The sequence below is a fragment of the Ornithorhynchus anatinus genome, chromosome 6, assembly GCF_004115215.2.
Source record: "Ornithorhynchus anatinus isolate Pmale09 chromosome 6, mOrnAna1.pri.v4, whole genome shotgun sequence".
NCBI classification, from domain to species: Eukaryota; Metazoa; Chordata; class Mammalia; order Monotremata; family Ornithorhynchidae; genus Ornithorhynchus; species Ornithorhynchus anatinus.
In genome coordinates, this window is record NC_041733.1 from 8,909,644 (window position 1) to 8,936,986 (window position 27,343).

Below are 27,343 nucleotides of genomic sequence, written 5' to 3' on the forward strand. Positions count from 1 at the left end.
CCACAGGGTGACTTAAGGACAGAATGTCACCCTTAATTTTAAATAGTTTGCTTTGTTCAGCTTATTTGATGCTTGACCTTTAGTTAAGTCCATTGTATTTTATTGTATTCTGCTTAATGGACTCATTATCATTGAGAACTCCTGAATTATTCTCAGGGCTAGAAGATGAATGTATCACCTATGTGATGCTGTTCCAGAGGTGGCATTCTAAAGGCGGTTTTCTAATTTGTGTCGCAGATTTTCCTTTCATGCTGCTTTTGTTCAGGACCCCCAAGTAATCTCAAATTATATCTTCATAAAAATCTTTCAACTGCAAATAATAACATTATACAAAGCACTTAGCCATCCTACTGTTCCTTCTAAGTGCTTCAATGTCATTCTTTCTTTAGGTGGAGAGTTTCTGACAAATATATGAATTTCAAATCCCATTACCTCAAAGACTAATTTCGCTATGGAAAGGTTGTCCTCTCCCATGCATTTAGTGCAGCGTTCTGCTTAGAGGAGGTACTCAGTAAATACTGTTGATTGACCGCTGTCTTACATTGAGTTGCCAGTAGCAGTTGTCATAGTCCCAAAGCCATAAAGATATAAATAAAAGTTATAGTATATATAGTTAATATAATATGATATATATAATATATAATTAATTATAATGTTGGTATTTGTTAAGCGCTTACTATGTGCAGAACACTGTTCTAAGCAGTGGGGTAGATACAGAGCTATCAGGTTGTCCCACGTGAGGCTTACAGTCCTAATCCCCATTTTACAGATGAGATAACTGAGGCCCAAAGAAGTTAAGTGACTTGCCCATAGTCAAACAGTTGAGAAGTGGCAGACCCATGACTTCTGACTCCCAAGCCCGGGCTGTTTCAACTGAGCCACGCTGCTTCTCCAGTTATATATATATATATATATATAAGATAGTTATTTATAATATAACTATATAAGATAATTATATAGTATATCTATAACTCTAACTAAAAGATAACTATATCTTTATAGTTATATAAAAATATATATAGCTATATATAACTATAACATAACTATATGGTGTATAAGATAATTATATAGTGTAACTATATAAGATAGTTATATATAGTTATATATATATATAAGATAACTGACAATGAGTTTACAGTCTAGAGATTCAATAATCTTGAATCTCTTGGAGTCTGCTGGATTGTGTGTAACTAGCAAACCCAGACACGAATAAGAAAGGCAAAGTAGAAAATATCTGTTTACCATATTTTTATCTTCCATATTCTGGTAAATTTCTACCATTTTTACCATATGTACCAGTTTGTTTACTACTAAAGAAGGGTTGGGAAACCAGCAGAAGCATTAGGGCAGTTCCTACAAATAATGGGTTGCATCAGTGAATCTGAATCCACAAGCCACAAGGTTGGCAAGAAAATAGGAAACTGACCTATGTGTTCAAACAAGAGGTCGTGGTCAAGGGCTCTCACAAATCCATAATCTCCTAAATTAACTAAATGCTAAGAGAATGCCTTTCAGTGGGTGACATCCTCCCTCAGCAGAATGTCTGAAAACTGAATGCAGTTGTACACCCTTTCTGGCATCTTGCCAGATAATTGTTGTTAATGATGGCATTTAAGATCTTTTTTCCTTATTAAACCCTGAGATAGATATAATGTGATAAAATCAGACTCAATCCCGGCCGTACGTGGGGTTTGCGAAACATGGAGGAGTGAGAAGTAGAATTTAATCGCCATTTCACAGATCAGGAAACTGCAAACGAGAAGCAGCATGGCCCTTTCAGTAAACCATAGGCCCGGTAGTCAGAAAGACCTGGATTCTAGTATCCTCTCTGCCACTTGCCTGCTGTGTGACTTTGGGCAAGTCCTTTCTCTGTGCTTCTGTTATCTCATCTGTAAACTGGGGATTAAGATCGTGAGCCCCATGTGGGCCAGGGACTGGGTTCAACCCGATTAGCTTGTATCTACCCCAGTGCTTAGTATAGTGCCTGACTTAATACAGTGCTTAATAAATAAGAAAAATAAGAAAATAAGAAAAAAGCACCAGACATCAAAGTGTTTTCTCACAGTGGGGAATTGGTAAAGATGGGTTTAGAACCTAGATCTCCTGAATCCGTCCTGTATAGTTGCCATCAGGCTATGCTGCTTCTGTTGCTTGTTCTAGAAAAAATGGTGATAGATGGCACCCAGGCACTCAATCTCCACCTCCTGTTTCCCTGTACTTAGTAGCGGGAGTTGCAAGATGATGGCGTAGCGGATTGAGCACGGGCCTGGGAGTCAGCAGGTCATGGATTCTAATCCCGGCTCCCCCACTTGTCTGCTGTGTGGCCTTGGGCAAGCCACTTCACTTCTCTGTGCCTCAGTTACCTCATGTGTAAAATAGGGATTAAGACCGGGAGCCCAGCACGGGACAGGGACTGCGTCCAAACTGATTCGCTTCTATCCACCCCAGCACTTAGTACAGTGCCTAGCACATAGCACTTAGATACCATAATTATTATAATTATTATTCTGTCTGGAAAGGAGAACAGATGCGGTTTCTCTTCACAGAACAGAATATGTCTGTGGCCTCAAAGCAGTAGGAGGGCGTGTTGACTCGGCTGTAACTTTTCGGGTATCCATGTGACAACTCGAACCTGGAAAGCAACATTAATCAGTCTTGCAAGACTGCCAAATGAGTATCACCCTGTCATTGTAGCCTTGAAGATGTTTAGCCGGATCAATAACCATAAGAAACAAACTTGCAGTACATTCCAAAATTATATTTATCTCATACCACATGAATATGTAAGTAATAATAGTGATAATACAATGACATCTTAATAGTTTATTGCCTTCTTGGTAAAATTGCTAGGATTGTCTTGTAGTCACCCTTTATCCATCATCATATTCTACTGCACCACACAAATTGATGCTTATCGATCAATCAGTAGTATGTATTGGTTGTATATCTGCATGTAGAGCTCTATACTAAGCACTTGGGAAAATACAGTATAAGGGAGGTGGTTGACATGTTAACCTGCTCACAATGAGGTTACGGTTTCGGTGACAACCCCACCTATCTTGTATAGTCCAGACATGCAAATTTGGGTTTGGGATGATAGGGAATGACTCCATCTGGGCTCAACTGGAAGCTAAAAAGCATTTTCAAAATGTTCCTTAGGGGCTCGGGGAGAGGGAAAGAGTTCGGCAGCTACAGGGCAGATCTTAACCCTTCCATTTGCTTTATTGTAGGCTACCAGCCCAATCTTGCTCTTAACTGCCCTGAGCTCATGAAAGGCTCTATCCTTAATTTCTTTCCCAGTAAACTGGGGTCTATTCTGAAAATACAAATATATCACTTCACCCTTTATAAAAGGAATTGTCCCATTCTGGTGCTTCAAGGCTTTATGAACGGCTCTTTGGTTGCTTTTCTAAAATGGGTCACTAGTATCTTTATCCTTGAAGTCGTTTCCGGTGTTATCAAAGTATATCTATCAATCAGTCATATTTCTTGAGTGCTCACTATGTTCAGAGCACGATACTGAGCGCTTGGGAAAGTATAACAGAATCAGCAGATGTGTCCCCTGCCCATAACGATGAGTCCTTATCAATTTGGGATTTTTCCAAGATGTTTCAGGGGTGATATTTCACCACCACACTCAACTAAGCGCATGATTTCAAGAGAATCAATGGTGCGTTTTGAAGAATACAGGTATGCTACTTATATCCCCTCCACAGTCTAATAAAAGAGTTGACATGATAAAGTGTGGCGGTTTAAGATGCTCCTGGAAAGATGTGCCATTTTATTATATGTGTAGGTGGTGGTACCCAGCTGTTTTCAAAGCTGTTTGGAGGAGGGGACAATCTTTGTTTTAAGAATATTTCCCTGTAGTTTGGAAAAAAAAGCATTAATATACACTGTGGCCTTTAGTCATTGGTGAGAATTAACCAAATAATACTTTAAATGTAGCACTTGTTTGTTTTCCCAGAAACTGATTACATCTGTTTAGATATTATTATCACATTTACAGAGTTATAGTTAAGATTGTGTGAAGACTTCATTATACCCCCAATTTTCAGTTCATTAAATTCTCTGGAGAGCAGTAGTGTGTAAACTTAATTTGTCTGATGTACACTTGATTACTATTCCTTGCTAATACAGACGTGTTCGAGAGATATATCACAGTTGACAATAATCTCAACTTCTTTCATTTTGTAAGACCACATATGTCAATAAAACCCCGCCTATGCCAATTTTCCCATCAAAATGTTTTTCTTTAAAAGACTGCTTGGTAATGATTCCTCTGGAAGTCTGTGAGTTTCAATTGTAGTGTCCCACCTAAATCTCCCTCCCTACCATTTTGCACGATTTGAAGATTATCCTGGTACGATTTCTGCATGCAGCAGAAATGTTTCTGAAAGTAACTTCTTCATAGAATGATCAAATTTGGCCCGGCTCTGCAGAGGTAAACCTTTAGTTGAGATCCCATCTAATGTTAAGAGGATTGCTTTGTATGTTCAAGGTGAATGCTTTTGAGCCTCTCTGTCCTGTGGCCTTTTCTGGGAGGTCTGATTTCTGTGCAGGTCTCTGATAGAAAATGTTACCGTACCATGTCAGAGTCTCCTCACCCCACTGCAATATTGAGTGTCGCTACACTTAGAGAAGCAGCATGGCTCAGTGGAAAGAGCACGGGCTTTGGAGTCAGAGGTCATGGGTTCGAATCCCAGCTCTGCCACTTGTCAGCTGTTTGACTGTGGGCAAGTCACTTAACTTCTCTGTGTCTCAGTTACCTCATCTGTAAAATGGGGATTAAGACTGTGAGCCCCACGTGGGACAGCCTGATTCCCCTGTGTCTACGCCAGCACTTAGAACAGTGCTCTGCACATAGTAAGCGCTTAACAAATACCAACTTTTTTTTTTTTCCTTTACATTTAGCTCCACCGGTGGGGCAGGCAGTGGAGTATCGGGTGGTAGATAAAGAGGAATGCAGGTCTGCCTCTACCCTTGCATAACAGTTGTCACTTAGAAGTTCATTTCATTCATTCAGTCGTATTTATTGAGCACTTACTGTGCTAAGCACTTGGAAAGTACAGTTCAGCAAGAAATAGAGACAGTCCCTGCCCACATGGGGCTCACTGTCTAGAAGGGGGGAGACAGACATCAAAACAAGTAAACAGGCATTAATAGCATGAATATAAATAAAGAGGGTCCGGCAGAGGCAGACCACAGACCAACACCTCCATAAATACCATCTCATAATACAGCTAAAAATTCCCACCTCTACCAGGAGGCCGTCCCTCACTAACCCCTCATCTCCCAACTGTTAACCTTCCCTCTGTCATCTATCTAGGTATGTACCCCTTAATTAATATGTATACACACATATAAAGGAAAAAAAGATTTCTGTACCACCAGGAAGTGAACATTTTGGTTACAGACAAATTATGAATTTCTTTTGGCACCAATTTCCATATTTAGGAAGGCACAGAACCCTCTGAAAATCAGTCTCAAAGGAAAGATGCATAAGATGCTAATCAGAAGTATGCCTCTCTCAACATTGGGTCATCATGGGTCGTGAACTGGTCCAGAGGATAAAATGACAGTGCCACTAGATATATATTCAATGCATAGAACAGTTATTGATTTATTCGAAACTGGAGAAAGTTCCTCAAAGGCATATAAAGAATGGGTCTGGTGATTGTGGGTGGCTTGGTCACCCTTATATTCTGGGCAAAATGTATAGAGGAAAGAGGAATTTATACTGATGCAAAATATCAAAGTGTACTCTCGCAAACTCTTAGTATGGTGTCTGCACACGATAAAGACTCAATAGACACCACTGACTGATGATCAGCAAGTCACATCCAAAAAAGAGATTGGGTAGAAGGATCGCCACTTCAAAGCAAGGAAGATATTTATGCATCGAAGGGAGTCATGAGTATCGGAGAAGAACTGGGCTTTTACTGGATAAGCATAAAGAAAATAAGTCCATTTGTGTAGAATTCTCTGAATGCTCTTGAAACCGAAAGTGAGTAATTTGCATCATCTGTTATCCCAAGGGAAAGGCAAAAGTCACCTTCCTGTCCCACAACCTATGTAGTGGTCAATGGAGAGGCCCCTTAGATGTCACCATCAGAGGGATAATGAGTGCAGAATGCATAGCTCTCCTTCTGGGGGAACAGAGGAGGAATTTTATGCCAAATGATGCCACAGTTAACTTAGTGTAGCTCATTAAAAGATATTCTGGAAACAGAAAATCCAAATACAAAGAGAATAGTTTTGAGAGAAATATGGACTCGTTGCTTTTCCTACACCTTAAGCCCTACTCACTGCAGTCAATCGTGGCCTTGGGATCGACCGTCCTACCCCATCTTCAGGTGCATTATCTTTAGCCACTAAGATAATAATAATTATAATAGTAATTATGGTATTTGTTAAGCATTTACTATGCATCAAGCACTGGGATGGATACAAGCAAATTGGGTAGGACAGAGTCCCTGGCACACAGTCTTAATCCTCATTTTACAATGAAGTAACCGAGGCATAAAAAAGTGAAGTGACTTGCCCACAACAGAAAAGTGGCGGAGCAAGCATTGGAACCCAGGTCCTTCTGACTTCCGGAGCTGTGATCTAGTTCTGTAGGCGTAAGGAGCCATTTTTAGTGAAGTCAGTACTGAGGAGAAGGAAGTCGTCCATATATTGGGCACCTAATTTACAGCTCCTACTTCAACTTTGGCAAAACTCAGGGTTGACAAAGACTTTTACGTAGAAAAAGTACTTCATGTCATATGCATTGATGTTCCATATAATTTTTTATTTTGAATGGATTGATATTTAGTGAAGAACAAGGCATACATTTAGTACTTCCTGCATACAAACTCATGCTTAAGAAAAGTGTTAACGGTGCCCCACATAAATATACTCTATTTTTAGAAGTTACATTCACCAAACAAGGGATGGACGGAGCAAATTGTCGAGTAAGACTGCTGGCAAGAATTGATAAATCTCCAGTTTACAAGTTTTTCTGTTTGTTTGTTTTTGAGGAGTCCCCATATATCATAGGTGGCACTAAATAATTTCAACACTGGAACAGACAAAAAATTGATGATTTATGGGTCTAGCTTCAAGCCTTACTTGATTCACCACAAAGACTGTTTCCATTAGGGATTTGAGATCAAATGAACACAGCTGGTTTAGCATTCTGTGAACTACTGAGGTTGTTTTCTCAGTTTAATCTTATGAATGATTTTATGATTCTCACAGTGGGGGAAAGTTGACAACATGAGCAGCATTTATAGATAACATTTGTAAGTTTGAATACAAATTATTTTTTATTGTATAAAAACCATCTTCTCAGGGGTTTTGGACCCTGAACGAAGCTGTGTTAAAAAAAAAAATAGTGTAACAATGTGGCCCATCAAATTAACCTAAATTTGTGATTTCCCCAACTTGTTTTTGAATCAATTTGTATTCATTCTAAAGGTTTAGAGTGTCATTCAAGTTTAAAAAGAATGATTAAGGAAAATGGGGACGATTAATAAAGTGGTATTTGAAGCACATTTAATTATGTTTCTGCACCAGTGGGGAAAAAAAAATTAGAAAACATTTGGAATGTGTAAGTCCATGAAATTAGATTGACAACACGTAGGCCAGTTATCCAGCCGTGAAACTGAGAAAAATAAACTCTTTACTTGTGGCACATGCAGCTGGCAAGCAGTTCCTTTCCTCCCCACATTGCCATGATCTTCCAAAGGTCCATCTTGCTCTTTGGAAAGGCAAAGAGCCACTGCAACTGAACTCCAAACTCAGTCTGCTTTCCTATGATGCGCAGACTCTGATTTTTCAATTTCTGCCCATAATGTGAATTTTCTGCCAAGGAGGGAGTCATGAAGGAAAAAAAAAGTCCTGATTTTATTAGTTCAATTTACGAGATAACGTGGTCGTACAAGTATCGGACATTTTTTTAAGAGTATAATGAGCATTTTCCTATCTATCGTGGGGAATAGATTCTATATAACTGTCATTTTGGGAGAGCCCATCATATAGGTATGGCAAAAATAAAAGCCAAAAAATTGACTCATTTTTAGCATGCCTAGAAAACAGCGTGGTTCAGTGGAAAGACCACGGGGTTGGGAGTCAGAGGTCATGGGTTCGAATCACAGCTCTGCCACCTATCAGCTGTGTGACTGTGGGTCAGTCACTTAACTTCTCTGGGCCTCAGTTACCTCATCTGTAAAATGGGGATGAGGACTGTGAGCCTCACATGGGACAACCTGATTACCCTGTATCTCCCCCAGCGCTTAGAACAGTGCTCTGCACATAGTAAGCACTTAACAAATACCAACATTATTAAATGGAATTGTGGTGCAAAGTATGTTCAGAAATATGGGAGATTGCCCTCCATTTCAATTAGTCACGCTAAACAAGAGATTTACTCTTCTCATGAGTAAATCAAATATGACCTTCTGATGTTGTTAAGTAGTGAACTCTACGGGATTCAAGTCTAAATGCCAGGTTCCCTGCCGACCAATCTCACAATTGTGGTGGTGACAATCATTCGTATTTACTGAGCATTTACTATGTGCAGAGAACTGTGCTAAGCACTTGGGAGAGTACCAAATTTCCTGCCCACAACCAGCTTACAATCTAAAGGGAAGACAGACATTCCTATAAATAAACTACAGAGCAGTGTGGCTCAGTGGAAAGAGCCCAGGCTTGGGAATCAGAGGTCATGGATTCTAATCCCAGCTCTGCCGCTTGTCAGCAGTGTGACCTTGGGCAAGTCACTTAACTTCTCTATGCCTCAGTTCCCTCATCTGTAAAATGGGGATCCAGACTGTGAGCCCTACGTGGAAGAACCCGATTACCTTGTATCTACCCCAGCGCTTAGAACAGTGCTTGGCACGTAGTAAGCGCTCAACAAATACCAACATTTTATCATTATTATTATTACTTAAGTGCTGTGTGACTGGGAGGGGAGAAGAATATAAGGAGCAAGTCAGGGTGACGCAGAAAGAGTGGGAGAAGAGGAAAGGAGAGTTTAGGAAAGGCATCTTGGAGATTATGTATCTTCAATAAAGCTTTGAAGCAGGGGAGAGTAATCTCCTGTTGAAGGTGAGGAGGGAGGGCATTCCAGGCGAGAGGCAGGAGGTGGACCAGAAGTCGGAGATGAGACAGACGAGACTGAGGTTAGCGTTAGAGGAGCAAAGTGTTGGGCCTGGGTTGTAGTAGGAGAGTAGTGAGGTGAGGTAGGATGGGGCAAGGTGACTGAGTGCTTTAAAACCAATGATGAGGAGTTAATGCTTGATGTGGAGGTGGACGTGAGAGCCGCTCTTCACTATGAGCTGACCCACAACCACTTATTGAAAGTGGCCACCCACCAAAGTAATTGCCGACCCCTGATTTCGATGTAGGCAGTGTAAGAAATTTGCAAATTCTCTTGGGAATTCCAACTGCCTTTCTTCAGATCCTCTCCCATAAAACACGCCACACCTACGGAATTCATATCTTGCAGGTTTCCTGTGCAACTGGGCCTGTTTTATTCCTTAACTCCACTATTCAGGTGCATGATCTATCAGAAGAGGAAGGGAATGGCTTTCTTCTCCATTTGGCCTGGCCTTAGGCCCCCTAGGCAGCAGAGTATTACTGGTTTTTGTACAGCCCCTGCATAGACCTTAACGGGGATGTGTCAGGGAACAGTCAAGCTATAATGAACCTCACATCCAGCAGCTATGCTGCAGACAGTAGTTCCATAGCAGAATAGCTGCAGTCACTTTGACAGAACTGTAACAACTCCTTTCAGTCAGATATCAGCCTCTCAGAAGAAAGGCAGTGTCGAATTAGCCAGTCTTCAACCCCCAGGAAGGATCTTGGGCCTGAGGTGAGAAAGATCTGAGTAAGATAGTCTGTGCAGCGTTGTCATGGTTTCAAATTTCAACTCTCCTTCTACATAGATTTCACTAGGAAGTATACAGTGGAGAAATTGGTTAGCCTATGCACAATGGACATCATCTATTCTTTTATCAAATACAACTGTGATTCTCAAATTAAGGAGGTAAAAAACGCCAGCACTGACCTGCGTGAGAGATTAAGACCTTTTTCTACTATAAATTAAATTTGTTTGAATTTGTGTCGGGGAAGTCAAGAAGTGCCCAGAAAAGCATTTTATTGGTGACAGATTTAGAAATACAGCCAGGAAACCATGTATTAAACCTGCTTGGTCATAGCTACAGAGCTAATGTCTTTATGGTAATTGCAAATCCTTAAAAATACATTATCTTTCTGTGTGTTATTGCAGTGGGTGGCATTATTGAAGAAAGCAATAATTTGTAAACAACCCTTGGCAGAGCACAGAACTTAATTTTGTTTAAAGGAGACTAACATTAGAATTCATGTGCAGTAGTCTGGCGAGCATTAGTATCTGTTTTGATATATGCATTGGAGCATTCATGATTGCTTAAATATTAACTATTCTGTGAATTTTTAAATACGATAGAGAAAGAAGGCATATAAGGGGAAAACATTGGACAATAATGCACTAGACTAAACGAAGTTGAATTTCTGATCGTAGCGGTAGTTTAGTTAATTTTATACGATTGACCTAACCAGTCTCCCTTCCGTTTTTTTAAAAACTTCTATTTCAAGGATGTGCAAACTAAGTGAGTACTAAGCAGATTTGGTATGTAATAGCCATTTTCTTGGCAGCAAAATTGCTTAATTATATTGTTTTCATATAGCCTGGACTCTATTGACAAAACATGTGGGCTTCTCTAGATTAGAAGGGAGTCATCGGAAAAAGTTTCCTTCAGGCTAATTCTTTCAAACATCATATCTAATCTCTACGTGGGTTTGAAGAGCTCCTTATCTCTCGAGCCGCTTTAAAGGGTTTTCATGAGCAAAATAATTTGACAGTTGTAGAATTTTCATTGAACATGGAAGGATAATTTCGAGACTCAGGTTTCTGTATAGTCTATGGGACACGTGTTTAGTCCATCTACCTTTGATTTAGTTAATGTTCAGCGTTATATATGAAGGGGAGAGGAAGGTAGAGAACACAAAGTTTTAACACAATAATGCCGCCAGCAAGATGGGATGAGAGAAAAATGTTGTCGGGAATTACCCGGGAACTCAGCCACAGCAATACTATTAGACTGTAAACCCGTTATTAGGCAAGGATTGTCTCTATCTGTTGCCGAATTGTACATTCCAAGTGCTTAGTACAGTGCTCTGCACATAGTAAGCGCTCAATAAATACTATTGAATGAATAGTAGGCCCAGTATCCCCAACCTTGCCCACCACAACTAAGAGTGTCTTCCCCCACACTTATGCAATCTAACTTTCTTCATTTCCCGGGCCAAGACTCTCCTTTCCAATCCTGGTCAGACATACCTTAGAAACTGCCTTAATTCCTCCAATCAGTGTTTGCCTTGTAAATGTAAATCCCAATCCCTACTTAATCTATCAGTGGTAGAGAAGCAGTGTGGCTTAGTAGAAAGAGCACTGGCTTGGGAGTCAGAGGTCGTGGGTTCTAATTTTGGCTCCGCCACTTGTCAGCTGTGTGGCTTTGGGCAAGTCACTTATCTGTGCCTCAGTTACCTCATCTGCAAAATGGGGATTAAGACTGTGAGACAAGATGACAAGCTATCCCAGCACTAGAACAGTGCTTGGCACATAGTAAGCGCTCAACAAATACCATCGTTATTTATTATTTATTTGTTGAGCGCTCACTGAGAGAGTATGGTACAGAAGAGATGGTAGACATGATCCTTTCCTTCCATAAGGAGGAGCATGCATGGCCTAGTGGAAGGAGCACTGGGAGTCAGAGGACCTGGGTTCTAATTCCGCCTCTGCCACTTGGACTCTGTGTGACCTTGGGTATATCTCTAACTCCTCTGTTCCTTGGTTTACTCATTGGTATAATGGGGATTAAATCTTACTCCCTCTAACTGTGAATGCTGAACAGATGACGCAGTTATGATTAAAGAGTTTGCAGTCTAGTGATGAGCTTACAATCACCCTTCTGCCTGGTAAGCTCACTGTGGGCAGAGAATGTGTCTGTTATACTCTCCATACGGCTTAGTACAGTGCTCTGCACACAGTGAGATCTCTATAAATACGACTGACTGACTGGTCACTTTGGTAGGGGCTTCAGTCATATCAACCTCCCTGCTGCCTCCAGCTTCACTCCTCTCTAATTGGTGGCACAGGCTACTTCCTTTTCTCCCGTTATTCATCCCCTGTCCCAGCCCCACAGCGCTTATGTACATAACTGTAATTTATTTATATTAATTAATGACTCTCTCCCCCTCTAGACTATAAGCTTATTGTGGCCAGGGAAAGTGTTTGTTTCTTGTTATATCGTACTCTTCCAAGCGCTTAGTACAGCACTCTGCAAACAGTAAGCTCTCAGTAAATACCACTGAAGGAATGAGTGACAGCTTCACATATCAGCTTCCTGATCCATAGCTCTCTGCTTCCCTAAAACTCTCCACTAGGCCCTCTGCAGCAAGAAAGAACTCCTCACAGTTGGCTCTCAATTCTCCCCCAGATCACCTCACCTCACATATCTTTCCTCTTCTCCGCACTAACTCTCCAGCCTGCTGTATTTCTTCCAAGCAAAATTTACCTCACCCTCAACTGTCCCTCTGTCCCCTCACAATCCCATACGCCATTTAGGTGGTCTATCCTTCTTTCACATTTTCTCAGCTGCAGGTCTACGATCGCCTCTTGAGTTGGTATAATCAAAAGAACCCATGACTCAAATGGATCTAGAAAGATGTGATTTATTATTATTATTATTATGGCATTTGTTAAGCACTTACTGTGTGCCAAGCACTGTTCTGAAGCACAGGAGTAGTTACAAGGAAATGAGGCTGTCCCCCCTGAAGCTCACAGTCTTAAGCCCCATTTTACAGATGAGGTAACTGAGGCACAGAGAAGTTAAGTGGCTTGCCCATCGTCATACTGCAAACAAGTGGCGGAGTCGGGATTAGAACCCATGTCCTCTGATTCCCAACCCCGTGCTCTTGCCACTAAGCCACGCTGCTTTGCCAGGGGTCGCAATGTGTGGATTGAGCCAGACTTAGTTGCTTCCATGGACATATCATGCTGAGTTGCATCTGCAGGATGACTTTCTGTGGTACGCTGTTGTCTGCTGGCTTTTTTATTCTGGTTATAGAACCTAGCACTCCTATATGGATCTCAGAATAATTAGCCCACTTTCCTCTTCCCCCACACCACATACACATATATGCATATTTTTGAGGTCAGATTTTAGGTCTGTAAAACCTTATTTGGTGGCCTCTCACCCCCTTCAAAATCATATAATTTTGGTACAGGAGAAGGGTAAAAAGTAATGACAAATACTATTGAAATGCTGCCACCATAATAATTAAAGATGCCAAAAAACTATTGCTGTAAACCTGACTTACCTTATCCCCTGCCCAGTACAAGAACGTTCCCAGAAGGGCACAGTGTTCTGGTTGTTTGACTTGTTTTTTAAAAAGGGCTTCTACTATTTCCCATAGGGGTTATCTAATTTAAGAGATTGATAAATATTCATGTGAAAATTCAAAACAAAACAGACCTTTTAAAAAGCACTTGAGAATTCTTTTGTATGAATTGATAGAAGTGATTCTCTTCCAACGGTAAACTATTTTATTGCCTCACTGGGCGAAGGCAGGGGTGTCAGTCTTTCTCCTAGTTATTAAAGTGTCCATTGGTCGTCTTCATGCATTTCCTGCTCCGGGTGATTTGATCTCAGTAACCGTTCACTTCTGCATGATGCTATTTTAAAGGTTTAACCGAGTTTTGTTGGTTTTTTCTTAAAAGATACTTCACAGACAAGCCACTCATCTTCACAATAGGCCTTGAGTGGTCCTTTTAGATACGCAGTATGCCCGCAGATTGGAACCTTTGCAAACACATTAACTGTCACAGGTCCTCCAGGATACTTTTGTGGTTGTTGCCTGCATTATTTTTTTACTTTCTCCTTTTGAGTGATTTTACTCTTTAGCCTCTGTAAGGGTCACCTTAATGTTTCATTTAAATTAATGACAAAAAATTGCCCGTGGTGAGGTTTAGCCACAGGCTTACTTGGGTTTGTCAAGAAATCTAAATTGTCTGATGCTATTTAGAGCCATGTTGTCTCATTCTATGATTTAAAGCTTGGGATCAGTATGGATGACTGTATCACAGTGGGGTTAGATTTTTTTTTTTTTTATCTTTTCCCAGGGCTGAGTTTATCTCCATTTGGATTGAATATGAATTCCTTAACAAAAACTTTTTTGCTAGTGGCTTCAACAGTGAAGAACTTAGAAAAGTTTCCAACAGAACAGTGTAGATGACAAAGTATTAGAGTCAATTCTGTATGGGATAAAAGCTACAGCATTAATATAAGGTGGGTTTTTCTCCTTCAAATATATGAGGGTTCCTATCCAGTGGCTAGTTTATTTCCATTTCTCTCTGATTAGAATGAGATAATAGAATCTAGATAAGGATGTTAATAATTGTGATGTTTAAGTGCTCACTGTGTGTCAAGTACTGTTCTATGTGCTGGGGAAGATATAAAATAATCAGGGCAGACACAGTCCTTGTCTGACACAGGCCTCAGAGTCTAAGTAGGAAGGAGACTAGTCAGTCAGTCAATCAATCGATCCATGTTTATTGAGCATTTACTAAGAGCACTCTACTAAGCATTTGGGAGAGTATGGTATAACAGAATTTGTTGATGCGCTCCCTACCCACAATAGACTTAGAATCCAGAGGGGGAAACAGATATTAATATAATTAAATTATCGGTGTGTTTAAAAGTGCTGTGGGGCTGGGGGAGGGAAGAATAAAGGGTGCAAGGCCAAGTGTGAGGGTGATGCAGATGGGAGTGGGATCGAGAGGAAGTAAGGATGTAGTTAGGGAGATCTCTTGGAGGAGGCGTGCTTTAATAAGGTTTTGAAGATGAAGAGAGTGATTGTCGGATATGAAGAGGGAGGGCATTTCAGGCCAGAGGCAGGACACAGCAAGAGATCCACAGCAAAATAGACAAGATGATATGATGAGTAGGTTGGCATTAGAAGAGAAGGGCTGAGTTGTAGTAAGAAAGCAGAGAGGTAAGGTAGGAGAGGACAAGGTGAATGAGTGTTTTAAAGCTGACGATAAGGAGTTTCTGTCTGATGGAAAGGTGGATGGACAACCACCAGAGGTTTTGCGGGGAGATATGGACCGAATGATTTTGTAGAACAATGATCCGGGCAGCCAAGTGAAGTATGAACTGGAGCGGGAAGTATGAACTGGAGTGGGCAGAGGCAGGAGGCTGGGAAGTCAGCAAGTAGGCTGATGCAGTCATCAAGATGGGATAGGATGCGTGCTTGGGTTCATGTGATAGCAGTTTGGATGGAGAGAAAAAGGTGGATTTTAGAGATAATGTGAAGGTTGAACCGACAGGATTTGGTGACACATTGAATATGTGGGTTCAGTGAGAGAGATGTCGAGGATAACACCGACGATATGGGCTTGTGAGGCAGGGAGGATGATGATGCCAACTACAGTGGTAGGAAAGTCAACGGGAGGACAGTGTTTGGGTGGGAAGATAAGGAGTTCTGTTTTGGGTTAAGGTGTCTGGGGGGCATCTAAGAGATGTACTGAAGGCGTGAGGAGATGCGAGACCGTAAGCTTGTTGAGGGCAGGGAAAATGTCTTTTTATTGTTGTACTTCCCTAGTACAGTGTTCTGAACACAGCGCTCACTAAGTACTATTGACTGGCTGACTGATAAGATTGCAGAGGAGAGAGATCGGGGCTGGAGAGGCAGATTTGTGAATCAGCTGCATAGAGGTGGTAGTTGAAGCCATGGGAGTGAATGAGTTCTCCAAAGGAGTGGGTGTAGATGGAGAATAGAAGGGAACTGAGAACTGAACCTTGAGGGACTCCCCCAGTTGGGATGGGAAGCAGGAGAGGAGCCTGCTACAGAGATTGAGAATAAGCAGCCAGAGAGGTAGGAGGAGAACCGGGAGAGGACAGTGGTCAGTGAAGCCGAGGTTGGATAATATTTCCAGGAGAAGGGGGTGGTCCACAGTGTCAGAGGCAGCCGAAAGGTCAAGAAGAATTAGGATGGAGTAGAGACTATTGAATTTTTCAAGAAGGAGATCATCGGTGACCTTTGAGTGAGCAGTTTCTGTGGATGAAGAGGTGGAAACCAGATTGGTGGGATTTGAAGAGAGGAAGTAGTATTGAATCCCCATTTTACAGATGAGGTAACTGAGGCACAGATAAAATAAGTGACTTTCCCAAGGTCACACAGCAGAGATGGGATTAGAACCCTGGTCCTCTGACTCCCGGACCTGGGCTCTTCCCACTAGACCAAGCTGTTTCTACATCAGATGAGAGCATTTCCTAAGAAAAGATTTCCTTCTAATAATAACAATAATAATAATAATAATAATGTTGGTATTTGTCAAGTACTTACTATGTGCAGAGCACTGTTCTAAGCACTGGGGTAGACACAGGGTAATCAGATTGTCCCACATGACGCTCACAGTCTTCATCCCCATTTTCATTGTCAAGATTCCAAGACATTAGTATGGCTAATGAGGAAACTCCAGAAATCTTTGGAGCCTTATCTGAACAAAAGCTATTTTGTGTGAATTTTTTTTAGATTTGATCCAGTCTGAAGGCAGGAGACAGTGGGATGGATAAACTAACTTCCTCACGATTCCCATTTAGGCCTTCAATCAATTTTAGTGCCTTACCTTATATCTTCCTTTGATGCTAGAACCTCTTCTGGTCAAAAGCTGTTACTTGCTTCAAGAACACACCTCCAAGGCAGAAAGCAGTTTGCATTGAGAAGTTTTAGTTCATATACCAATGTGAAAATTTTATTATGGATTATGTTGGCCATGAATTGAAGAGCACCTTAAAGGCCCCCAGCATTGTGAAATTAATTTTAGACCTAAGAGGTAAACATCATTCTTATGACCCCAGTCTGGTTTCCACCTTTAAAATTTGTACTGTTTTTTTGCTAACCAAACCAATAGATAACGATTTATCTTTAAATGGAAATAGGTCTTTTCAGGTGTTAACTAACTCAGAGTTTTGGATAAAGCACAGGCCTAGGGGCCAGAAGACTTGGGTTCTAATCCCAGATCTGCCACTTTGCTTGCTGTGTGACCTTGGGCAACTTCTCTGTGCCTCAGTTTCTCAACTTCAAAATGTAGATTCAGAACCTTCCGCCCCGCAGCCCCATACACATACACACACACATACAGATTGTGAGTCCAATGTGAGACAGGGACTGTATCCAGCCTGATTAATTTATGTCTACCTTCGTACTTAGAATACTACACAGCACTTTTATTCTTTCAATTCATTCATACTCATTGATTTTTTTTAAAATACCATTCAAAAGCAAATAAAAAACAGCTATTTTGTTATATTGACATTTAAGCATTCAGTTGAGCAATATTAAAGCAAACAAATGATATATAACACACATGAGTGTTTAGTAAAATTCAGTCAGATTCCAAATCAGGGCTGTTATTGAAATAGAATTAAGAATAACAGACTTTGGTGATTAACATGGCGTGATGAATATTTCAGTTTTTGTGGCTAATCGGTCGGTAACTGTCTACCCACTACATTATGGTACTGACTGTCACACTTATGCTTAGATGATGAAGAGATGGTTCTTATCATATTCAGTTAAACACTGAACTCTTTAGTCATAATGCATTTACCAAAACATTTTTTTCCTGAAAAAACTTTCTGAAGCATTGAGACATTGCATTGTAAAAGATCACTATTTAAAAGGTTGAAGCATCTTCCCATTCCAATCCAAAATAATTTGTGAGACAAATTTATCTAGATTACTTTAATTCATTAGCATCAGTCCATTGAAAATGTTGTAGAAACAGGTGCTGCTCTATTAAACGTCTTTTATATTCATGCATCATTTAATAAAGGTATTAAATATGAGAAAGGCACAATTAATATAAATTTAGTTATTAATCTACAAGTGTAATTACTTATTGGTCAAATGATAATTACAATTAAAATGGCAGTATGGCTTCTTAATTGATGGTGTTTTAGCAGTTAAAATTGTCAAGTGCTCTGTTCTATATTTTAGTGTCATAATGCCAAGATAATTCCATTTAATGAAGTGATAAAAGTATAAGATTTATTTTCTGGCTCTTCCCAGCTTTCCAAACCCTTGAACACCTGTATATGTTTACTGGGTCCAAATTTATCTTAAAAATTATTTTGCCTTACCCTCTAGGTCTGCACCTTTCCTTCTCATTCATTCATTCATTCAATAGTATTTATTGAGCGCTTATTATGTGCAGAACACTGTACTAAGCACTTGGAATGTACAGATCGGCAACAGATAGAGACAGCCCCTGCCCATTGATGGGCTTACAGTAGAAATGAGATTTTCACTGTTCTTATATTTTGTTCTTTTCATGAAATGTACATTTGGCCGGACGACTGGATCAGGTTAGGGGAGAATTATTTATTTCACTTTCCGCCTCGTGTGGGTGCAGAGAACACATGCTGCCTTTGAAACACAGTGGGCTGCACCTGTCTCAGATGTGCCCCATTCTTCCAAACTTGCTCCACCAGCCTCCACCTGGGGGGCCCTGGCTCATCCCACCATACCCCAGCCACCCTAGGGATATCTAAACTCCTCGCTCCCTGACTAAACCCTCATTTCCTCTTCTCCCACTCCTCTCCTCATCACCGTTGCGCTCGGCTTTGTACTCTTTTTCACCCCTCCCTCAGTCCCAAAGTACTTATGTACATATCTGTAATTTATTCATTTCTCTTAATGTCTGTCTTCCCCTCTTGTGGGCAGGGAAAGCATCTACCAACTTTAATTATATTGTACTCTCCCAAACGCCCAGTTCATACCATTGATCGATTTATTGGTTGTGAAGGGTCGCCATCACTCCCACGTTGGTAATGATAATGGTTGTTATATTTATTAAGTGCTTACTATGTACCAGGCACTATACTAAGCTCTGGGGTAGATACAGGGTAATTGGGTTGTCCCACATGTGGCTCACAGTCTTAAAGTGGGGGGAATTTTGGAGTGTAGAGACTCATTCCTTTGTTTGTTGGGACACCATGGCTCTTGAAGCCTTTAATATGAAACATATTTTTGCAAAGGTTAGAGTTTCCAAAAAGACTTGAGCCATTTTGGAGCAGTGTAATAGTGTTAAGTTTTTGGGTGTTTTTTTTTTTCTTGTTGTTATTTAGAAGACTAGCTCTAAGAGCTAGTGTAGATTTGCCCTCAACCCATATTTATTTTTTTTTTGGTTAACTTGCATTTTAGATGCCATATAATATTAAAGACTCATACTGAGACTAACTGTGTGTCTGAAGATAATTCAAAATTTCAGACTTGAAGACACTGCAAATATGCAGAGTGTCCCATATGTCTCATTATCCCTGATTGGTTACACCTGCAACCAAAGAATCACACACATTATTGTATGGGTTAATGAAGAATGAGGCACTCTGTGCTAGAATTAAAGGTTAATGTCTATTTCTTCTTGTATAATACAGTGATGGATTAGGAAGAACGGGCTTGGAAATGCATTTTTGACACTTCTCTGCCTAGTTGGCTTCATTCATTCAATCATATTTATTGAGCGCTTACTGCATGCGGAGCATCAGTCAGCGTGGCTTAGTGGAAAGAGCCCGGGCTTGGGAGACAGAGGTTGTGGGTTCTAATCCTGGCTCCACCACCTGTAATCTGTGTGACTGTGGGCAAGTCACTTCACTTCTCTGTGCCTCAGTGACCTTGTCCATAAAATGGGGATGAAGTCTGTGAGCCTTATATGGGACAGCCTGATTACCGTATATCTACCCCAGTGTTTTGAACAGTGCTTTGCACATAGTGGGTGCTTAATAATTGTCATTATTATTATTATTATTATCGTTATTATTATATTTTAAGGAGTGAGAGGAAAGAAGATAGTAAATGATTACTTGGGCACAGAGTCTGAGTAGGTGCATATTGAATAATTTGAGAGTAGGAGGGCAGTTAGACAATCTGGAGGCATATTCCCACTATTCTCATAGTGCAGGGATTCCTTTCTGGTGGAGCTGAAAGAATTTGCCCGGTTTTACACTGGACAATCTGTTCTGTCCCTGTTTGGTTAGGTTACTGCACCAGACACCTTTGTAGATGGTATTTTTATTTGTAAGTTCTCAGCTTCCACCTTGGCTCCATCTGAATTCTGCAGTCTGGGAGCAGAGTCCAAGTTTATAGGGACAGGGAAAAGGAAGCCAAAGGGCTCTGGAACAAGCTGGGAGATGAAGGGATGGGGGATCACTCAGTCATTGGTAATGGTTATTGGGTGCTTACTGCGTGCGGAGCACTGTATTTAGCTTGGCAAAGTTCAGTGCAATGGAGTTGGTAGACAAGGCCCCTACCTGTAAAGTGCTGAGCCCCAGGGAGAAAGCTTTAGTTTCAAGGAGCTTTGCTCAGACTTCTTCAGAATGGGTGCGAGAGGAGTCGTCGAGTTTTGCTGTGAGTCTGGAATAACACAGGTGATATCACCCGCTCCTGGGTGTTTAGTATCCATGAGGGCCAGCAGTTGCCACCCTAAGTCTGGGGTAGAGGCCACAATGTATTTGCTTCTGTCTCTTGACTGTGAGCTTGTCGTGGGCAGGGAATGTGACTGTTACATTGTACTCTCCAAGTGCTTAATACAGTGCTCTGCACACTGTAAGTGCTCAATAAATAAGATTGATGTCTGTCCACTATTTTAGACCATGAAAACTGGTTCTGGGAGAGTGGGGCTGCAGTTAGCCTGGACTACCCCATCAAAAGCACCCATTTGACTCCTTTAATGTCCAATGAGCGTAGCTTTATTCCACTGAATGCAGTGTTCAAATTCATATTATTTCGTGCATGGTTAACTATCCCGGACATCATTAAAGCAGAGGGCCACATCTTCGAGTGAAATTACATTTTTTTCTCTGAAAATTGGTACTAGAGGTGTATATATTGCATTAGGGGGCCTGGAAAGACCGAATATTGAACAAATGTCATGTATCCTCAGAAATGACCAAGGTGAATGACCAAGTTCAACTTCTTTGCAGACATGAGTGGACAGTGGTAGTGACTTTAAATATACTGTAAATCAATGGCAGTAAGTTACCCACCCTTGGAAGTTACTCTGATTCAGGCAAGCAGGGGACTTCAGTAAATTAGGTTTCAAATGATACACTGTTGGCCGAAAGATTTAATGCAGCTTCCAAAGGAGGAGTATAGGTGCTGAGAGAATCCTGGTCAATATTTTAATCCGTTGATAATGCTAGAAGAGAATAGGGACTTTGCATCTTGATGTCCTGCCATTTATACTGTGAGAATGGATATTTTTTCTGATTAAAAAAAAAATCAATGTATAGTTCAGATTTAGCACTTTGTCTTCCTATCTAACCAAGACATTTCTCAAGTGCCTGACAAGACAGAAACTAGATCATATGTCCAAGCTTTAAAGAAAGGGAAAAAAACAAACAAAAAAAAAACTCAGTTCATCCTACATTCTATTTATTTCTAGACCAAATTGCCATTCAGTTTATTTTAGTGCCATTCATTAATCTAGAAGTTTTCAGAATTGGTTTCAATTTCCTTCTTTTAAAGTATTACTTTTCTGCTGTTTCTATCATTCCGTAAATTTTTAATGGAAGTTATTCACAGGTTTAGTGGACATGTAGCTCCAAAGTAGCAGTAGAAACTTCGTGACATTCAAAATTGGTTAAATTTATTTTTCTTCCACTTCACTAAAATTCATGAGCTTCACAAAATCAAAACTCAGTTTCTGAAAACCCCTCATTTGTAATCTGATTCTCCTAGGTTTTAGCACAAAGAATAAATTGATTATAATTATTCACTGTTACAAAAGAACAAACATATCCCCATGTCAGCAGTGTTTCATCTGTTTTGAAGTCCGGTTTCACATGACTCTGTTAGTGTAGCGTCTTTGTGAACAGAGAATACAATATTTTTCAATGTCGTGCTTCTGCATAACATGTATTACACCCAGTGAGTGCTCAATAATGCTATTTCTTCTGAAAATGACACATCAAATCAATTTGACTCCCGATTATCCAAGACTAGAAAATGGTAAAAGTTTGAGATAATAGTTGATGGAAGAACCTATCATTGATTCCTAGAAATAATAATAATAATAATATAGTATTAAGCATTTCCTGTTTGTCAAACACAGTCTCAAGCTCCGGGGTAGCTACAAGACAGTCAGATCAGACAGAACGGGAGTGAGCAGGTATTGACTCCCATTGTGTGGATGATAAAACTGAGGCGCAGAGTTGTTAAATGACTTGCCCAAAATCACACCACAGATATGAGGCAAAACTGGGATTAGAACCCAGATTTTTTGACACCCAGCCCTGTATTTTTTTCACTAGGCTATACTGTGAAAGCAATGAGTTTTTATAGGTGCCTTGTTGTTCCAGCAATCATTCCTGTTTATTGTCATTGTTTTCATGAATTCTATTTTATCACCCTAGTGACATTTAACAGTGTGTGGTGGATAAACTTGATGGTGTGCAGAACTGCCTAGGATATGAATTTTAAAAGAATAAACAATCTTTAGAATGTAGTCTCATCAACTTTTCATGAAGAGAAAATCACTGAGGCTGATAGACTATCAGAACTTTGCATCCTGTGATATTTTGTGTCAAGCATGAAAATTAAAATTCATTTTCACGTCAGTCTATCTTGCAACTAACTTATGGTTGTGTTGGTTTTTAATTGTCGAAAGTTTGCACAAAAAAGTAATCAACATGAGCTCGGTTTATAAATTTCTATTGGGTATCTTTTTTGTAGTTACTAAAATAATAAGGATCAAATTTACTTTCATAATTGCCTAAGTATCTTATACAATTTTTATAAGCCTATTTATGGAGTGTACTTGTTTGTTCTAAATAGAAAAAATCCTTAAAGCTAAAAAATCCCCCATCGATATGAACATCAGGGACAACAAGCCCTTCATCTAAGGATTAAAGAATTAAAACATCCGATAGATAGAGAAACCGATAGAATGAGAAAGCAAAGTATTTGTGTATTCTCGTTAACTAAATCCTTGATTGTTTGCAGCTTAGTCTAGGATAAATTATATTAAATGGAGCACTAAATATTGAGGAATATTTTTAAGCTTTTCTAATTCCAGTTGTGCCCGCTTTTCTTTGGGAAAGTCCTCTATAAAGGCATTTATATGAAAGACATGCTTAATACACATATAGTCCAGTGGATAAAGAACACATGCAAATCACTGAGAGAACTCTTGTTTTTTCCAGTGACAAATTAATTGCAAACAAATGAGACTGAAATGCTACATATACTTTATATGTGTTTTTATGTGCGATTTTGTTTAAAAATGGCAAAACAATCATTGTAACCTCTTGGTTGAAGAATAAGGAGACCAAAAAGTTCTGGAGGTATTAGAAACAAGAACCTAGAATGTTGTTTGGGTTGGGTTACATGTGGAAAGGAGTAGAATGATTGCTACTTCCGTATCAGTATTTTCAAATATGTTTTTTGCTTAAAAAAATAATATTTTATTTTGGAAAAATGTTTCAGTCCTGCTTTCCTTATGTTTATGGTTGGTTAAAGAGATATTTAAATTACTTTCAGTGGTTATCTTTTTGTTTTCTTTAGAAATCCAGGTAAGTGCAATTTAATAATCCATTAAACATTGCTGGTACTCAAAATAAAAATACAATTTAAAATAACGTTAGCAATGGCAATGGAATCGATGTTCAACAAAACCATACTGAGAATTTTTTTTTTTAATTTCACTTTTTGTCGTTTCCCTCCAGATTAGAGATACTAAATCGTCCGATCAGAAAACAACCCTTTTGCATTTTCTTGCCGATATCTGTGAGGAAAAATATTGGGACATACTTAAATTCCCAGATGAATTGGGCCATGTTGAAAGTGCAAGTAAAGGTAAGCAGAAAACAGATGAGAAATGCCAAATTCTGTGTAACTGATTTTAAACTTCCATGCCAATGCATTCTACTTTGAATTGTCGTCTTTCATGACCTCTAAGCATTAACCTATGTCTAAGTCTGGGGGGTTTTGTGGATTTTTCTTCATGCTGATTATTGACCTCAGGAAAGTGTGGTTATTTGGTGGGGGAGAAAGGAAGAGTGTATTTGAAGTTTTCAAGTGAGTTTCATCGAACTTCAAATATGGACACCTAAAATTAGGTTTAGTAATTCCCTTTCACTCTCCTTCTGCATGTTTCTAATTTGTAATCAGAGAATGAATGTTGAAATATTGAAAATCACATGCCACTGACATTGAACTATGCATTGAACTATACTATAAATCAATTTGATTTTTCATCATTTTGAGAATTCTCAGCAAGCTCAAGGATTCAAACTCCTTAGGTTTACAACATAAAACTGTAGTATTTTTAAGGGACGACTGTATTTTTCAGCAGGAAATGCAGGTTACCGAAATCAAGTCTTTTTATTGTGAAGGCATTTTTTAAATTTAAATTTAAGATTTTTTGGTTGCCTTTTTTAATTTTTCAAAAATCAAGCTTGTGAATATATAGACATTCAGAAAAATCCATCTTCTCTGAGTCCATGTGTATTGTTCAGCTGTTGCTCGGTTCTTTTGGCTTGTGCTTTAATGAAAATGATAACTTTAGCGACTGGATTGTATTTAAATCAGAGCGGATAACTTGTAGTCATCTCCAGAATGTTATAGTGCCCTGGGTGCATCTTCTCTTCCCAGCATGTGGTCATATTTCCAACTGAATCCTGACCCCATTCCCGGGCTTCCCCCCATCCTGGCTCTGCCCTGGAGCTGTTGATTTGTCCAGATGCAAAATGGTTAAGAGTTGGGTGGGGTGTGGAGAACTCTTGTCCATTCTCCGTGCTGTCAGCGGGTGGGTCTGGCCTAGACAAGAGATGCAGCTATATGGCTCAACTTCCACCTCTATGCGATCGGTACCTAAATCCACATCTCCAGCCCTGGTCTCTGGCCCTCTCTCCAGGCTCGCATTTCCTCTTGCCTTCAAGACATCTCTACTTGTCTTTCCTCCCGTCAACTCAAACTTCAAAACTGAACTTATCTTCCCACCCAAACCCTGTCCTCCCCCTGACTTTCCCATCGCTGTAGATGGCACCACCATCTCTCCTGTCTCACAAGCCCATAACTTTGGCGTTATCCTTGACTCCTCTCTCTCAATTAACCCCACATATTCAATCCATCACCAAATTCTGTCGATCCACCCTCACAACGTCGCTAAAATCCACTCTGTCCTCTCCATCCAAACTGCTACCGCGTTAATGCGATCACTCATCCTAACCCACCTGGATGACTGCATCAGCCTCCTTGCTGACCTCCCAAAACCTCCTGTCTCTCTCCACTCCAGTCCATATTTCTTTGTATTGACTGGATCATCTTTTCTCCAGAAACATTCAGCACACGTCACCTCACTCCTCAAAAACCTCCAGTGGTTACCCACCCACCTCCACATCAAACAAAAACCCCTCATCATTGGCTCTAAAGCACTCAACCACCTTTTCCCCTCCTACCTCACCTCGCTACTCTCCTTGTACGCCCCAGCCCACACACTGTGTTCCCCAGACTCACCTGTCTTGCCGCCGACCCCTGGCCCACGTCCTTCCTCTGGCCTAAAACACCCTTCCTCCTCAAATCTGACAGACAGTTACTCTCCCCTCCTTCAAAGCCTTATTGAAGGCACATCTCCTCCAAGAGGCTTTCCCAGACTGGGCACCCCCCTTTCCTCATCTCCCATTCCCTTCTGCATTACACTGACTTCCTCCCTTTGTTCTTCCCCCCTCCAATCCTCACGGCACTTATGTACATACCTCTAATTTTATTTATTTGTATTCACGTCTGACTGTGAGTTCACTATGTGCAGGAAACATTGTATTGTATTTTCCCAAGCACTTAATAAAGTGTTCTGCACACAGTAAGTGCTCAATAAATACGATTGAATGAATACCAAACTCACATTTATCGGCACACCTGTACCTCATTCCTAACCAATAGCTGATTTTTTTTAAAAAAAAAGAATAAAAGAAAACTTTACCCTTCTAGAAGGTAAAGAAATATAAAAAGGGTGGAGCGACATATAGGTTTTATGCATTCTTGCACATCCGTACCCATAGCCTTTCCTAACTAGGTAAAGCATGTGCACAGATAAATAATTTATAAATCTGTTTGATGCAAAATGTGGTTGGGTGCAAATTTCAAAATTCTGAACCTTCAGAATCGGTTTCTTGTGCTCAAGGATCATTGGTTCTTGCTCCTATCCCTGTTTGTGAGGAATGAAAATGTAGAATGTAAAATTACTGCTGATGTGCACGCGCGCATGTGTGTGTGTGTGTGTGTTCTGGGGTTAGTCTAAGGCTGAGGGTGATCCTTCTCGTGGAAGTGAGGGTGATATCTTTGCAGCTAAGTATTTGTGTTGAGTGCTATGCCCGCCATTTGGTTTAGAGTCCAGTTAACCCAGTACATTTGTTCAAGCTGAGCCATCTGTGATTGTTTCTTGTCTGTAGAAAGAGAGCTTTCCAGCTAGGGAGAATTACTTCAGACTGCTCTTCATCCCTACTTAGATCCTACTGTAAGATCTTGCCTAATGGGAAAAAACTGGAAGGCTATCAATTAAAGTCTGACTAGGTAATAGCATGCAGTGTCTAGAATTATCCTTTAAATTTGCGGGTGAGGCTGTAAAATGCATCACTGAATTCTTTGTCAAAAATGTATGCCTGAAAAGACCAATGTTCATTTAATGTTATGCTTGGAGAACCCTTAGTGCCAGATAGAAATATTGCAGCATAAAGATAGCTTATAGTGTTGTAAATATTTATGAATGAAACTGAAGATCGATCCTCATAGCCCTACTTAATGGAGAGCAGGAATAGAGGTCAGCTATCACCTAAGTAAGAGGACCAGCATTTAACTGCCTGTTCTGAATGCCACTCATAGTTAGGGGCCTTAAAGGAGGATTTAAACGAGTCAGTAGCCTCTCCCACAACAGGGTGCTTTGGAAATGAGAAAATGTGACGCAATTTATGTTTACTAGTACAGTATTGCGTTTCAAGAATCTACAGGAAAACTCTTGCAAACCATCAATCGGCTATCATTTCAGAATGTAGTCTGCTGGTCCCTTCAGTCTCAAGACTTAAAAAAAATCAGTCTCTACAGTAATTCTGAATTTAATTGAATGCTTTCCCCTATTTAAATGCCTTGATTATGTAATCGAGGATTTTTCCAATGTCGGATTTGCCATTCTGGGTCTTGGAAGATAATGTCTGGAATTACCCCTAGATGGTGATAATAATAATAATAATAATAA

General features: G+C 40.2%; 1 protein-coding gene across 1 annotated transcript in view; it reads left to right on the forward strand.

The window, feature by feature from the left end:
* DIAPH2 (diaphanous related formin 2) overlaps positions 1-27,343 on the forward strand; it is a 692,146-nt gene that overhangs the window by 343,083 nt on the left and 321,720 nt on the right. Inside the window, 1 exon segment of the mRNA XM_029067298.2 lies at positions 23,820-23,949. Coding sequence (XP_028923131.1) covers positions 23,820-23,949 — 130 coding nt within the window.